Source organism: Gorilla gorilla, chromosome 8 (assembly GCF_029281585.2).
Source record: "Gorilla gorilla gorilla isolate KB3781 chromosome 8, NHGRI_mGorGor1-v2.1_pri, whole genome shotgun sequence".
Taxonomy (NCBI): domain Eukaryota; kingdom Metazoa; phylum Chordata; class Mammalia; order Primates; family Hominidae; genus Gorilla; species Gorilla gorilla.
This window is the reverse complement of record NC_073232.2, coordinates 135,410,137-135,422,941: the sequence shown is the minus strand read 5'-3', so window position 1 is coordinate 135,422,941 and position 12,805 is coordinate 135,410,137. Positions and strand designations below refer to the sequence as shown.

Genomic DNA, 12,805 nt, shown 5'->3' with positions numbered 1-12,805 from the left:
CCCCGGAAAATTTCAAAACGCTCCGGCCAGGCACACAGCACCGGTGCGCCCCCAGAGCGCGCCGAGGGCCTGGCGGGCATCATTGGCGTCTAACCAGGGGCAGCCAGGGCTGAAAGCAGCTGCAGATTCTAGCCCGGGTTCCTGACGGCTGCGGCGGCTGCGGCGACTCCGACTCCTTGGACCCCTTGGACCCGTCTCTCCAGAGGCAGGGGCGGTGCGGGACTCGGAGCTGGAGTGGCTCGACGCCTCCGCAGGCGACGGGTCTCCGCGCCTCCCAGGGGCTTGTACAGGCTGCTCCACGATCCTCCCCCAGCCCTCCACCCCTTCTAGCCCCAGTGGGCGGGCAGAGCCGGCACTCCTGGGACCGTGGCGCCCTGCGTGGGGATGAGGTGGGTTAGGAGCAGGCGTCTCCAGGCGGACGCTCATCCTCTCCAGCATGGCCAGGAGCCTTGGGAGCAGACAGTCCCCTTCCCCGTCTGCAGAACTCATCCCTGTCACAGGTCCTACGGACCTACAGAATCTTTAGGGGGAGGGAGGAAGCCCTAAGACCTCTAGTCAAGAGATCTGGGTTCAAATTCCGGCACAACTATTTACACACTGCGTGAACTTGCACAACTCATACCGATTAAAGCCTCTCTGCCCTCATAGTTGAAAATAACTTCTCGGATTGCCTCAGGTAGGGATTAAAAGCCTCGAAGCACTAGCAGCGCATAGTAGGTACTCCATAAACCTGGCCGGGTAGCCCATGGCCCACCCTTGTTTTAAGCGAAGCTGTGTTTTTGTTTTGTAAAGTTTGAAGGTTTCCGAACTGCTGCAGAAATAGATGCCTTACTCCCAGGAAGAAGATAAGGAGCTGGTGACAGGACTCGGTTTTAGAATTGAGCAGACTCGACTCAAATCTCGGCTGGGTGATCTTGGGGAAGACATTTGGAAATTCTGAGGCCCGGTTTCTTTATTCCTAAAATTGGAGGAAGCAGTGCCTCCCTCGCAGAGGCTGTTGTGAGGTCAAACTACCCAGCACCGAGCCTGGCACATCGTGGTGCTCAGTAAATACTGATTCCCTCTGTGTTCTCATAGCCCCCTTCTGTGCCCTGGCTCTCGCCCCTTTAATTCCTAGATCAGCTGTTACCCGAGCTAGAATTAGCCCAGCCAAGCAAAGCGGTTTGGGGCCACAGTCGTCTGCACAAGCTTCCTGGAAACTGAAGTGAGGCAAGGCCCGAAGTGCTCAGGCAACCCCGTCCCCTCAAGCTGTGGCCTCTACACCTCTTGGCCAAGAGATTCCAGAAGCCCCGTCTTTAGGGTGCCCCCCAAGTGCAGCCAAGGGTGAGTGGAGACTCTGGAATCAGTCCCCACAAATGTCCAGACCCTGCATGACGGTGCAGTTCCTTCCTCGCCTGCGCCGCTCCCGGGTTATTAAGTAAAGCGCTTATAATATCATTAGCCGCGGTGAGTTACCGACTGCGGCCCTGCCCGTGGCAGAATTCTTCCCTACTTAACTCCTCGAAGGGCTCGTTAATGGGCTAATTGATTAGGAGTCGGCCGCGCAGCCGGGGCAGGGGCAGGCGAGGGGGCGGGGGCCAGGGGTTGCGCGCAGCGGCCCGGGAGGCCAGCGAGGGGCAGGTGCCGGCCTCCGTCACCGCATTAACCTCTTCAGGGCTCAGCGGCAGGGTCGAGACACATTACAAATGGTCAGCTTTAATCATGGTGTCAGCTCATTAACCCGGAAGGACCTGGCGCTGAAATACAATTTGTGCGTTCTCCTCTGCGCCGCGGCGGCGCAGGCTCCTGGGCCACGTCGCAGCGGGTCCCGCGTGCTCCCGCGCTGTTGGGGGGTACGCGGGAGGTTCAGCGAAAGAATCGTCCGATTCTCACTAACCATCCGCTTCTCGCAGACATCCTGAGCTAGGCTCTGCCTCCGGAGCCAGGGTCAAGGCAGCCCCGAGGGGAACTGGCCAGCTAACTCGGGGAGCAGTGCCAGCCACCCCGCTGGGGAAGAAAGCTGGGGGCAGGCAGGGAGAGTTGGTCGAACCTTCCCGAACTGTCAATACTTCGTGCCGGGAACATGCTGGAAGCTCCCTATCATTCTTTGCTTTAATCCTGATGGCAAACAAGTGACACAGATCTATTCACTCAATGTACAGGCCGGGAAACTGAGGCTCAAGAAAACAAGAGACTAGCCCAGGCAGAGAAAGCAAGACTCGTGCTCAAGGTTGTTCCACTGCCAATACATCACATTTGGGAGGAGGGAGAGAGGAGGAGACACAGGCATTGAGCTTGGAGGATGGCTGCGGGGAAGACTGTGAGGATCCTGCTGACTCGGGATGGCGGGGGCGGGTATATGGGTGGGGCAAGAGCCCAAGGAGTGATCTCTGTCAGATCAGGGGACCTCGAAGTGGGCCTCGGAAAAGCAACTCCCAGGCCCTGAAACAGTGAGAGACTGGGGAGTCGACCCTTGCAAGGAGCCTGGCTTCCGGACTCTAAACAAGGAAGTTATGAAGCCTTATGTTCCTATCTCTCCTTCCCCTAGGGATAGTTTGGGAAGTCAAAAAGATCCATCTTGCCTTGTATTTCCTCTGTCCCGTCCCTCTAATCGCTTCGAGGGTCTGATCTTCACCGAGGCACTTCCTCTGCTGCCACACCCGGCAAAGGACGCATTAATTCGCATGAAGGCACTTGCATAAACGCCTGCGCACACTCACACATTCATTCAGCAAACGTTCACTGAGCTCCTACTAGTGCGTGCACTTTACCAGGGAAGAGATGGTGGTGGGCACGGGGCTGGGGCAAGGAAGGCTGTGGGGGAGACCCAGCTCTGCAGCCTGACTGACTGCAGCTCCCCTGAGCTCCCCTCGATTGATAGCCCGAGGGACCTCCCGCCCCTCCAGCACCTATAGCCGTCACACCGCAAGGACGGGAGGGACAAGAAACAACCTTCCTTGCCACCCCTTTCTAGCATATGGGGATCTTCACCGGTAGCACGGAGGCCCAGACGCCCTCTCCTGGGCCCAGTGTAGCTACAAAACTCACTCCCTGGAACACTCAGTTCCTGGAACCACCACCCACAGACACCTCATGTCTTTCCCCTAACAAATGGCAATCCTTCAACTCAGTACTATCCCACACCCCGCCCACCTCCCTAGCCTTGGGATAGCTCCGCCCAATCCTACTCAGTTTAATACCCACACCTTGGAGGATGGCCCCTCTGCATCTTTGGGATCGACCCCCTGTCTCCCTCTCCTAGGAATTAGGCATAACCAGGTTCCAAGGAATGATAAACTTTCTGAGCCTGAAAGAACGCTTAAAGTTTAGGTCCCGAGATTATGCCACTGCTCAATATTAAAGCGGCCCAGAGCAAACTTGCTGAGGAGCCTAATAAAAATTGATCCTCTCTGCTCTGCGGCAGTTGAGAAATAGGCTGGCTGAGCCGGGTAATAGTAGAAGAAGGCTCCCTCCGAAATGACAGATGAAGTCATAAACAAGTTTGATCTTGGAATCAAGCTTCGATAAATATTAAACACAGTCTGCCCCCCCCCCCACGTGAGTGGATTATGATATATGGCGCGTCCAAACTTTAAAATAAGGAAATACCAGAGAAAATGATCTCAATAAATTTTCTAAGTATAAACGTTGATTATGTTTCGATTTTCATTCAAGGGCCTCTGCTGTTCGTTCTTTGGTGCAAATGACATCTCACAATAGGCTTTTGGGGAAAAGGGCTCCCTATTTGAAAAAGAGAGCCCCAGAGGTGTACAATTTATGTAATCTGCGGCTGGAAAATGAATTGTGTAATTTATTGGAAAACAGAAAGTCATGAAGATTGGATCAGCATAGCCGAGTCCCGACACTCCCCCCCTCCCCCCCCCCCCCACATCCATCAAGTTCCAATTAACAGCCTAACCAGAGAGCTTTAATGGGTTTCCAATCTAGTGGCCTGATAGACTCATCAATTCCTCTGGGAGAAATTAAGAAAATCGACCGCCCCTTGGCGACGCAGTGTCATTCCTTTCTGCAACTATATGTCAAATTAAAAACACAATTAAAATTTAAACTGTTTCAATCAAAGGGTGCCCTGCAACCTATGTTTCACTTAATAGAACTTTGATGAAAATCTGATGCGTGCACTCCATCACCAACGGGGGCGAGGGCGGTGAAGGAGCTCACGAAAGAAGGGGATTCTTTATATTTCTTTAAGACATTAGCGCTTGGGTGAGGCACAGCAGGTGACTCCACCTCACCGCTCCTGCCTCAGTGATAGGCGCAACGCGCTCTCTCGCTGGCTCTATACCTCTCCCAGGCCTAAACCCAAAGGGATCCTTTTGGAACCCCGGCAACTCAGACTTTGGGAAGTTTCCCCCGGAGATGCATCGCCAGGAGCAGCAGCCAAGGAAGAGATCTGGGCTAGTACAACTCATGCGCACCTCCAGGGGACTCTCGGAGAAGGCGCGCTGCAGTCTCCAGCTATCCCTTCCCTCGGGTCTCCGGAACTGCCCCGTCGCTGGAGTGATACCCTTAGGGGTCCTGGAGATGGAAGGGTGGGGAGGAATCCCAGGCGCATACATGGGCCCCAGTGAGGACGAGGGTTGTGTTTCTATCCAGGACCCGATTACCCACCTCAGCCTATGCTCCCCACCTCGTGCACCTTCAGGGTACTCCGCCGGAGAGACACACCGGGGACAATTGCAACCCAAATCTCAATCCCAGACTCCGATCGGAGGCACCCGGCAGGGCTCAAAAGTACATCCCGCCTAGTTGTTCTCGTGGCTCTTTCCTCTCTTCCGCCATCCTTCCCCCACTCCCCAGCCCCCAACTGTTTTCAGGTCAAAAGGTCAACACCATCCACCCTGCACAACGGCCGAGCACACTTCCAGAGTCCTAGGCCCAGAGGCAAGGAATCGCTCACACCTCAAAGCCCGGGTTAGGGGGTGGGGGGCAGCGAGAGGGCGGGGAGCCGAGAGTGGGAGCCCTGCGGCTGGCTCCTGCGGGGCCACGTGTACATGCGGGGGCGGATGTTGTCCTCTGGGAGTGCCCGGCTGCGCTTTGGACCCCAAGCAGAGGTTTCTATGAGGCTCCTGGTTCTTACACCCTGACCCCATCGCGCGCACTCCGGTAGAGAGGTCTTCTTAGCTTCTTTGCGGAGTCTACATTTGGACCGCTAGGGGAAGACGCCCCCTGGCTGGGTCACTGAGCCGCGGGAAGTGGACGACCCGAATAAATGGGGCAAAATGGAATCGTGGAGGGCAGGGTAGCGCCCAGCAGAAGCTCAGGCCCCACGGGGACTCTCAAGGGGAGGCCAGGTGCCCCGCGGGCGCAAGGGGGTGAAAGCAGCAGCGCGTGGCCCTTGCGCAGGCGGCCGGACAACGCGAGGCCTCGTCAAAGCGCTTGCAGTAAGCAGCCGGCAGCACCGCCCTCCCGCCCCCAAGCCTCCGACCCTGGTCCCCATCTCCCAGGCCCTAGCTGGCCCAGAAGGCCGCAGAAGGGAAAGCAGATCCCACTGATCTTTTCGCCTGCTCCTCTTTCTCCCAACTCTACCTCCGACCTCTCACACAAGAAGAGCGCACGCACTGGGGTTCTCACCGCGTGGCCTCTGGCTCTGCGGTGCCGGGAGCCTGTTAAGGGGGCGTCGCGGCTCAGAATGAGCGCCCGGTGGTGGGGGGGCAGTTTATATCTGTCTTGCTGTTGTTTGATGTACACACACCCACTCTATTTACCACCAAATAAAAGAAATACATCTGTGTTGCCAACAGAAACAGTTCGCGTGCTGGCTCTGTGGTCTCCCAGGGTCCAGAGGCCTCGGCGGTGCTCAGAGCGGCAGAGCCTGGCACTGTAAGGAGGCGGACACTGAGTAGGATCCCAGCCTACAAAAGCATGGGGGTCTGCGGTAGGATGGTGGCAGGCTCCGCTAGTTTATCCCGGGTGGCTTGTGAGGAGGGACTTCGAGGCATCCCGGTCCAAAGGATGTTCATTCGGGCTTCCTGCAGCAGAGGTGGGAGCGCCACCTCACTCTGCCCAGTCCTTTCCCAGGATTCTCCCCAGCTTGCCTAAGCCTAAGGCCATCGGAGAAAAGGGTCACTTCGAACAAGATGTGTGTAATTACGTCTGTGTCTTAGCAATGGTGGTGATGCCAAACACATTTGTGATTGGGTATGCTAGGAACCCAAGGAAATGGTGTTAGGAGGTCTACAGTGTGTGAATGTGGATGGTGAGTGTTTATATCAAATGTGAGTGTATCCTGTGTGTTGTTTCCATGTGTGTCTCTTTGGGTGATGCAGAAAGGATTTAGCCTGGAAGCTGAAGTCATTTGCATTGACTTGAAGATTAATTGGGGTGCAGATGGGGAAGAATCTAAAGCTAGGGTTGGTAAAGAGAAGCTGGGCTCCACAGTCTGAAGGAGGGGTGAAAAGACAAAATTGAGAGTGCCAGTTCAGTGTCCTAGGAGAGAGGACATGGGATGCCCTGTCTTCCCCTAGGGAATGTCCAGGAGGAATTTTGTGTAGGCACATTCACTTTTCCCAAAAAAGGCCCCTTTTGGTGAGTGGTGGCAGCAGCTCCCAGTAATCTTTGCAGAGGCAGCAGGGAGGGGGGCATTCTGGGTGGGGGAAGAAGACGGCCAGCTCTGGAGATGTGACAGCCCCACTAAGTGCCTTCTTGGCTTCTCCTGGCTTGAAAACCACAGAAAAACTTGCAGTTGATCTTAGGATGCTTTGTGTAGAGTGGCTTCTGTGCTCCACAGCCCCGCACCCTGGCTCATCCCCCTTGCTTGCCCTGCGATAAATATGGTGACCCCTGACAGGAGGGAAGGGGACATTTCCCACCTGGGCCAGCTTCTAGGCTCACACAGCCACCAGTCCCCAGGCGAAGTTGGCACCACCTCCCTCCCCCAGGGCGCAGATTACTGTTTGGGGGAGGAAAGCTCAGGGGTCCAGGGCAGTGGGGCTCCCCAACAGGAGGAAAAGGGAGGCTGTAGGAGCAGGACAAAGGATAAACTGTGCTTGTGGAGAACCAGTTATTTCCCGACTTTGTAAAGACCTGATCAGTCAAGAACCGTTTTCTAGAATCCAAACACAAATAAAGAAGCATTTTCTTGGCCTTTGATAACATCGTGTTCTGGCTGTAAAAATCTAAGAATGTGTTTGCTATTGCAACATTATTTTTAATGAGCTGTTATTGGCCTGTCCTGCGGTTGGTATTGCCAACAGTAAAAGGCATCACCATGTTTGTAGGTAACACAAGGAACAACATATTTTGACCCGAATTTCTGTTTATTTTTCATTTATGACACATGCCCTCGTTTTTATTCCAAACCAGAGGGAAATAAAGCAAGATCTATCTTCATTGGGGTCCAGGCTAAAATTTTGCCATAAATACGCATGTCGGTTTATTCGGAGGGCAGTTTTCCATTAACAGAAAACTATACTGGACGTTTCAGCCACAGTAGAATCAATTGTGTCGATTGAATTTGAGGAGCCTAGCAACGCACTGCGAGAGGAAAGACAGGCGTGCAGGCGCTCCCCAGCGGTCGCGCCCTATGGCTGCTCTCTGGAATCTTTTTCAGCCTCCGGGTTCCTCATCTCCCCCTTTCGGCTCCCCAGCTTCAAAGGTGCCCCGCCAGGAATTTTACGTGCAGGCCCCCAGCTTAAAGGCAGGCGGCCACACCCGGCCAGCGAGTGTCGCCCAGGCACCTGCTTCTGTCGGGCGGACCCACCCTTCCAGGCGGTTCCGGCGCGCTGTGCCTCCGCAGGCTGCTCACTAAGAGCGCGGCGGCCTGGAGCCCAGTAGCGCGCGGGTGTGGTGAGCGCTACGCTTCCCGGCGTCTGCCAGGACAGGGTCGGGGATCTAGAGATGCCGCCCAGGAGGTGTTGGGCGCCAGGGGAAAGAGAAGAGCCTGGCACGGAAGAGACAAGGTCTTCTCTGTTGCAGCTGCCGCAGCTAGGTAGCCTCTGTTCCCTCACACTTAGCACATCAGGAGCGCGCCCATGCTCGAGTCGCCCCGGGAATCTCAGCTCCGCAAGACCTGCGGAAGTTCCCCTCTCCTGGTAGTGGGAGCCGCTGTCCCAGGAGCTGGCTGTCCCTGGGGTTGTCCTCTTGTGGCCCAGCCTTTCCTAGCCTGACTTGGCAATCGGCCTACGGCTGCAGCTAAACTCTGAACTCACTCCCTTCTTCCCTCCAACCAGAGCCCACCAAAGTTAACCAGCTGACGAATGCCCAGGGATGCCCTGCCCGAAAGCTCTCGGCTCCCGAAGGAACCCAGGTTTAAGAACAGAACGGGAGGCTGCAGACCAGTGTTCGGAAATACCAGCTGTCTCTGGTATCTCGCCTCGCGCGCTGTCGCTTTGCTCAATTTCGCAAACTAGATAAGCCTAAGTCCACTCCCCTTCCGCCCAGCATTCTTCCCTGCTCGCTGGGCGTTTCAGGCCACGGAAAGTACAGGGGAGAGAGTGCCTCTGGTCGCGAACAAAGCCGCCTCTGTCTCCACCGCCTCCCGGAATACAGGGTTGTGCGTCCAGGTTGTACTTACAGAGCGCAGAGGCAGTCAGCGAGCAAGACAGAAAAGAGTTTTGGAGACATTTGCTCTAGGGAAAATCGCCCAACCTTACACACTCTGGCAACACGTAAAGCTTTTCTTTTCTTTTTAATTAATTCAATGTCACGACAACATTAGTGTAACAATATTTTGTGGGGTTTTTTTCTCTTTTTCTTAAAAAGGGACTCAACCCAGGCAGAGGTGAGGGAGATGAGGGGAAACAAACTATCGCAGAACAACAGGTGTACCGACAGAAAGAAAACAGATTGGGTGACAGAGCCAGGAGCCCTGCGGAGTAGAGGGTGAACTTTACAAGAAATCTGTACATTTATCAAATAAGTTAAAATTCTTCTAAATTGATTGTCCTTCACTTAAAGCGCTCCAGTATGCCTAACTTACTCCTTTGAGCATCACTACCTAAGCTTGTTTCTTTCTTCCCCCCTTTCCCCTGACTACTTTTTTCTTTCTAAATGAATGACCATGATCATACAGTGAAAAGGTCTGTTTCCCACGGTGGAGGAGGAAACAGCTTTCTCAGGAGATTTTGTACAATATTGCACAGGTCAACGTACAACAATTACTGCAGAACATGAAAAGTAAGAGGAGAGGATAAAAGATATCATATTAAAAATACTGAAATTACTCTCTCAAAACAGGGAACAAAGTAATAATAGTAATATTAATAATAATTTACAAATGAAATTCTCAGAATAAATGCTACTAATAAATAAGACCACTTAGACCAGGCCAGATATGGAGCTGTTTCAAATAGTCAGAGTTCTGATTTTTGGCTGTCTTTTCCCTTTAGACACTTAGAGAATTCTTCCATCACAAAGTAAGACCGATGAAGAGGCTAATTGCAACAGACCTCTCCAGAAGAGAAAAGCGGCCTGAGTCGGGATTCTTATGAGAGGCTGCTCATATTTTGAAAATTAAGGTGGATAACTGATTTGGGGGTTGGGAGGAAGAAACATACCCAGAAATCCAGAAATAAAAGTACTATCATATGAATTCTCTCCCTCTCTGGATTCTGAAAACAGTTCTATGGAAAATGAATAAACTAGGCCGGGCGCAGTGGCTCACGCCTGTAATCCCAGCACTTTGGGAGGCCAAGGCGGGCGGATCACGAGGTCAGGAGCTCAAGACCAGCCTGGCCAACATGGTGAAACCGCGTCTCTACTAAAAATACAAAAATTAGCCGGACGTGGTGGCACACACCTGCAATCCCAGCTACTCGGGAGGCTGAGACAGGAGAATCACTTGAACCCGGGAGGCGGAGGTTGAAGTGAGCCAAGATCGCGCCACTGCACTCCAGCCTGGGCAATAGATAGAGCAAGATTCCGTCTCGGAAAAAAAAAAAAAAAAAAAGCAGAAAAGAATAAACTAGAGGGATTTAGGTTTTGCACTTATTTTCCTTCTATAAAAATGAAACCAAAAAGCCACCGCGCAATGGAAATTTGGAAGGGAGGGCTGCACATTTTACAAAAACTATCGGCCGAAATATTTGACCCGGAAATTTTGTCTTGTTCCTGCTTTCTCTTAATATAAGCCAAAAACCAAAAGTAAGAGGGGAAGCGCCTCCAATCCATTAGGGATGAATTGCACGAAAATGCATTGCAAATACTTACAAAATGCTACCGACTGGGGGAGGGGAAGCAGAGGCTGCGCGCCCAAGCCCCAGTTCCTGAAGGCCGCTGGACTTCTCGGCGCCTTCGGCCCGGCCCAGTCTCCTCCGGGATCCGGACAAGGAGGCCGGGCGCTCCCTCCCCCACCCCTCTGGGGACTCAGACCGGCCGTAGCAGCGGCACGGAAGAGACCACCGGGTGCGAGTAGTAGACGGGGTGCGGGAAGGTGAGCAGCGGCTGGCTGACTGGCACCGGGGCCCCCGCGGCTGCAGCCGCCGCGCCCTCGGCCGCCGAGTTCTCGTGGTAGAGGATGGGCACCCGCACGATGCGCTGCGCCGCGGCGTGGCTCAGGTTGGCCGCCTCCAGCTCCGCCGCCAGCTGCCGCTTCCACTTGTTGCGGCGGTTCTGGAACCAGATCTTGACCTGCGTCTCGGTGAGGTGCAGGGACGCGGCCAGGCCGGCTCGCTCCGAGCTGCTCAGATAGCGCTTCATGTCGAAGGTGGACTCGAGCTGGAAGACCTGGCTGCGCGAGAAGACGGTGCGCGTCTTCTTCTTGCGGCACGCTGGCTTCTTCTCTGGACTTTCGGCGCCCTTCTTCCAGTCTTCTGCGCCCGGAGTGGCCGCCGCCGCCCCTACGCTCGCCCCGGCCGCGCCTGGCGCCGCTTCGCCTTCCTTTTTGCTTTCCTCGGAGTCGCTCTCCTCCAGAATGATCTCGTCCGGGCTCTTGGAGTCCAGCTCCTTGTGGTCGGGGTCGGCCTTGAGCAGTGGCTCCGGAGAGTCGCGGTCTGTGCCCGAGGCGGGGGAGGAGTCTCTCAGCAAGGCCTTCTCCGAGGCTGGGGAGACAGACAGACGGACGCACACACATGCACACCGACACAGCCTTGAGCGAGGCCCGGCGCCTGGGGACGGCAGGCTCAACCCGCGCCGGCCTCCAGGTCCCAGGCCGTGAGGCCTCACCATTCCCGCGGGCTGCCTCCTTCTCGGCTGGGCCAGAGAAGGGACGCCGGGTCCTGGGATCCCCCTCCTCCCGAGGACAGGCGAGCAGATGGTGGTAGCGCGGCCACCTCCTTCCATTCCCTCCGCTTCCTCGCCAGGGGCCGGCAGAACGGTTCCCTTTCGGCTTAGGCGCATTGGAATCACCCCCTCCTTCCAGGCCGTGTCCCAAGCCCCGGCCGTCCGAAGCCTCCCTATTCACGCCCGAGGCCACTTTTCCGGGGAAGCACCGTGCCCGGGGCTCCAATTCCACTTCTTTTCTCACCAAGTGGGATTGGATTAACGGGCAGCGCAACCCAGCGCGAGGGCAGGCTGGGGGCCGAAAAAAACTGACCGAGCAGAGGGTTTGCGGGTGCTGGGGTCCCAGAGCTGCGGAGGGAAGCAGCGCGGGGCGGGGATGGGACGGGCGCGCAGGGGGACAACGAAAGTTCAAAGAGAGGTCGGTACCTTCAGGTCGCGGGAGGTGGCCGCCGGCGGGGGTCAGGGTGTAGGGGTACCACCAGGCTGGGGAGCGCTCCAGGTAGTGCGCGGGCAGGGCAAACCTCTGCGCCGGGATCTCAAAGCGGGGGAAAGCCAGGTCGCCCACCTGCGAGAGCGCGAAGCCCGCGGCGCCCTCCAGGGCCCCCTTGGCCGCCGCGGCAGCGGCAGCGGCGGCGGCGGCGGCGGCGGCAGCCGAGGCTGGCGCGAAGAGCGTCCGTGGGGGCGGCTGAGGCTTAGGGGGCGGCCGGTGGTGGTCTCCGTTGAGCAGGTTCTTGATGGAGAACGGGGACTCCTTGGGAGCGGGTGGTGGGGGCGGCGGCGGTGGGGGCTGTGCGCTGGCGGTGCCGGGAGCGTCCGGCCCGGGTTCCGGCATGGTACCCTCTCCTCCGGGTCCCCGGGAGGGAGGGAGCGGGACAGGCGGGCGGCGGGGCGAGCAGGCGAGAGGCCGGAAATCAGACCGTAAACGGAACTCAACTACGGGGCGCAAAGTCGGGGGCCGCCCCGGGCGCAAATCCAACGGCGGGAGGGCGGGGTGAGGACCCAGTCGGGCGGGCTCGCATGAGGGAGGGGTGCGGAGGGGCGGGGAGCGGCCCTGCAGCGGCACCGAGGGATCGAGGCGGCTCGGCTGCGGCTGCGGCTCCCGCGGAGGAGGCAGCAAGAGCAGTCCCCGGCTCGAGGCTGCGTCAATCCGGCGCCGGATGCTAATGATGAAATCAAAATGTCATCCAAGTTAAATGCGGGGAGTATACGGCGATTGGGCGCGTACAATGGCAAATGGGATTAGGCAGGCTAAGGCTCAGCCGAGCCCCGGCCCCGCAGCCGCCTCCGCCACCGCCCCCTCCTCGCCTTCCCTCAGATTTTGGCGCTTTGGCTTCGGGCTATAAGAGCCCGCCCGTTATTGGCTTTATATAGTCCAATTAGGCAGCAAATGAGGACAAGCCTATTAGCACAAAAGGATATTGGCTCCCGCTAAAGAGGCACTCGGAGCGCTCCTGCGAGCGCAGGAGGCGAGCGAGGGACGCGGAGCAGGCGGCGCCCTTGGCCGAAGCGCACTAACGGCCGCGAGCCCGTAGACCGCGCCTGCCTCTCCCCCCTGCGGCGCAGGGACCCGCTTCCCGCCGCCAGGCCTGCGGGAGGGGGGAGGGGCGGACCAGGCCCTCCCGGGTCACCTCGGGGTTATCTGCGC

At 56.6% G+C, this 12,805-nt stretch overlaps 1 protein-coding gene across 1 annotated transcript; it reads right to left on the bottom strand.

Moving 5' to 3' along the window:
• Positions 1-8,027: 8,027 nt before the first annotated feature.
• Positions 8,028-12,085, bottom strand: HMX3 (H6 family homeobox 3). The gene is made up of 2 exons (XM_031015465.3): positions 11,587-12,085; positions 8,028-10,979 (listed from the first exon to the last, which is right to left on the bottom strand). Exons 1-2 carry the CDS (start codon positions 11,990-11,992, stop codon positions 10,306-10,308), a joined length of 1,080 nt encoding a protein of 359 aa, XP_030871325.1. The 5' UTR covers positions 11,993-12,085; the 3' UTR covers positions 8,028-10,305.
• Positions 12,086-12,805: the final 720 nt, after the last annotated feature.

Bases quoted from the DNA above. Each gene is read 5' to 3' on its own strand.
- HMX3 (XM_031015465.3), bottom strand. From the start codon at position 11,992: ATGCCGGAACCCGGGCCGGACGCTCCCGGCACCGCCAGCGCACAGCCC. The intron at 10,980-11,586 runs GTACCGACCTCT...CTGTCTCCCCAG, and splicing joins CCACCTCCCGCGACCTGAAG to CCTCGGAGAAGGCCTTGCTG.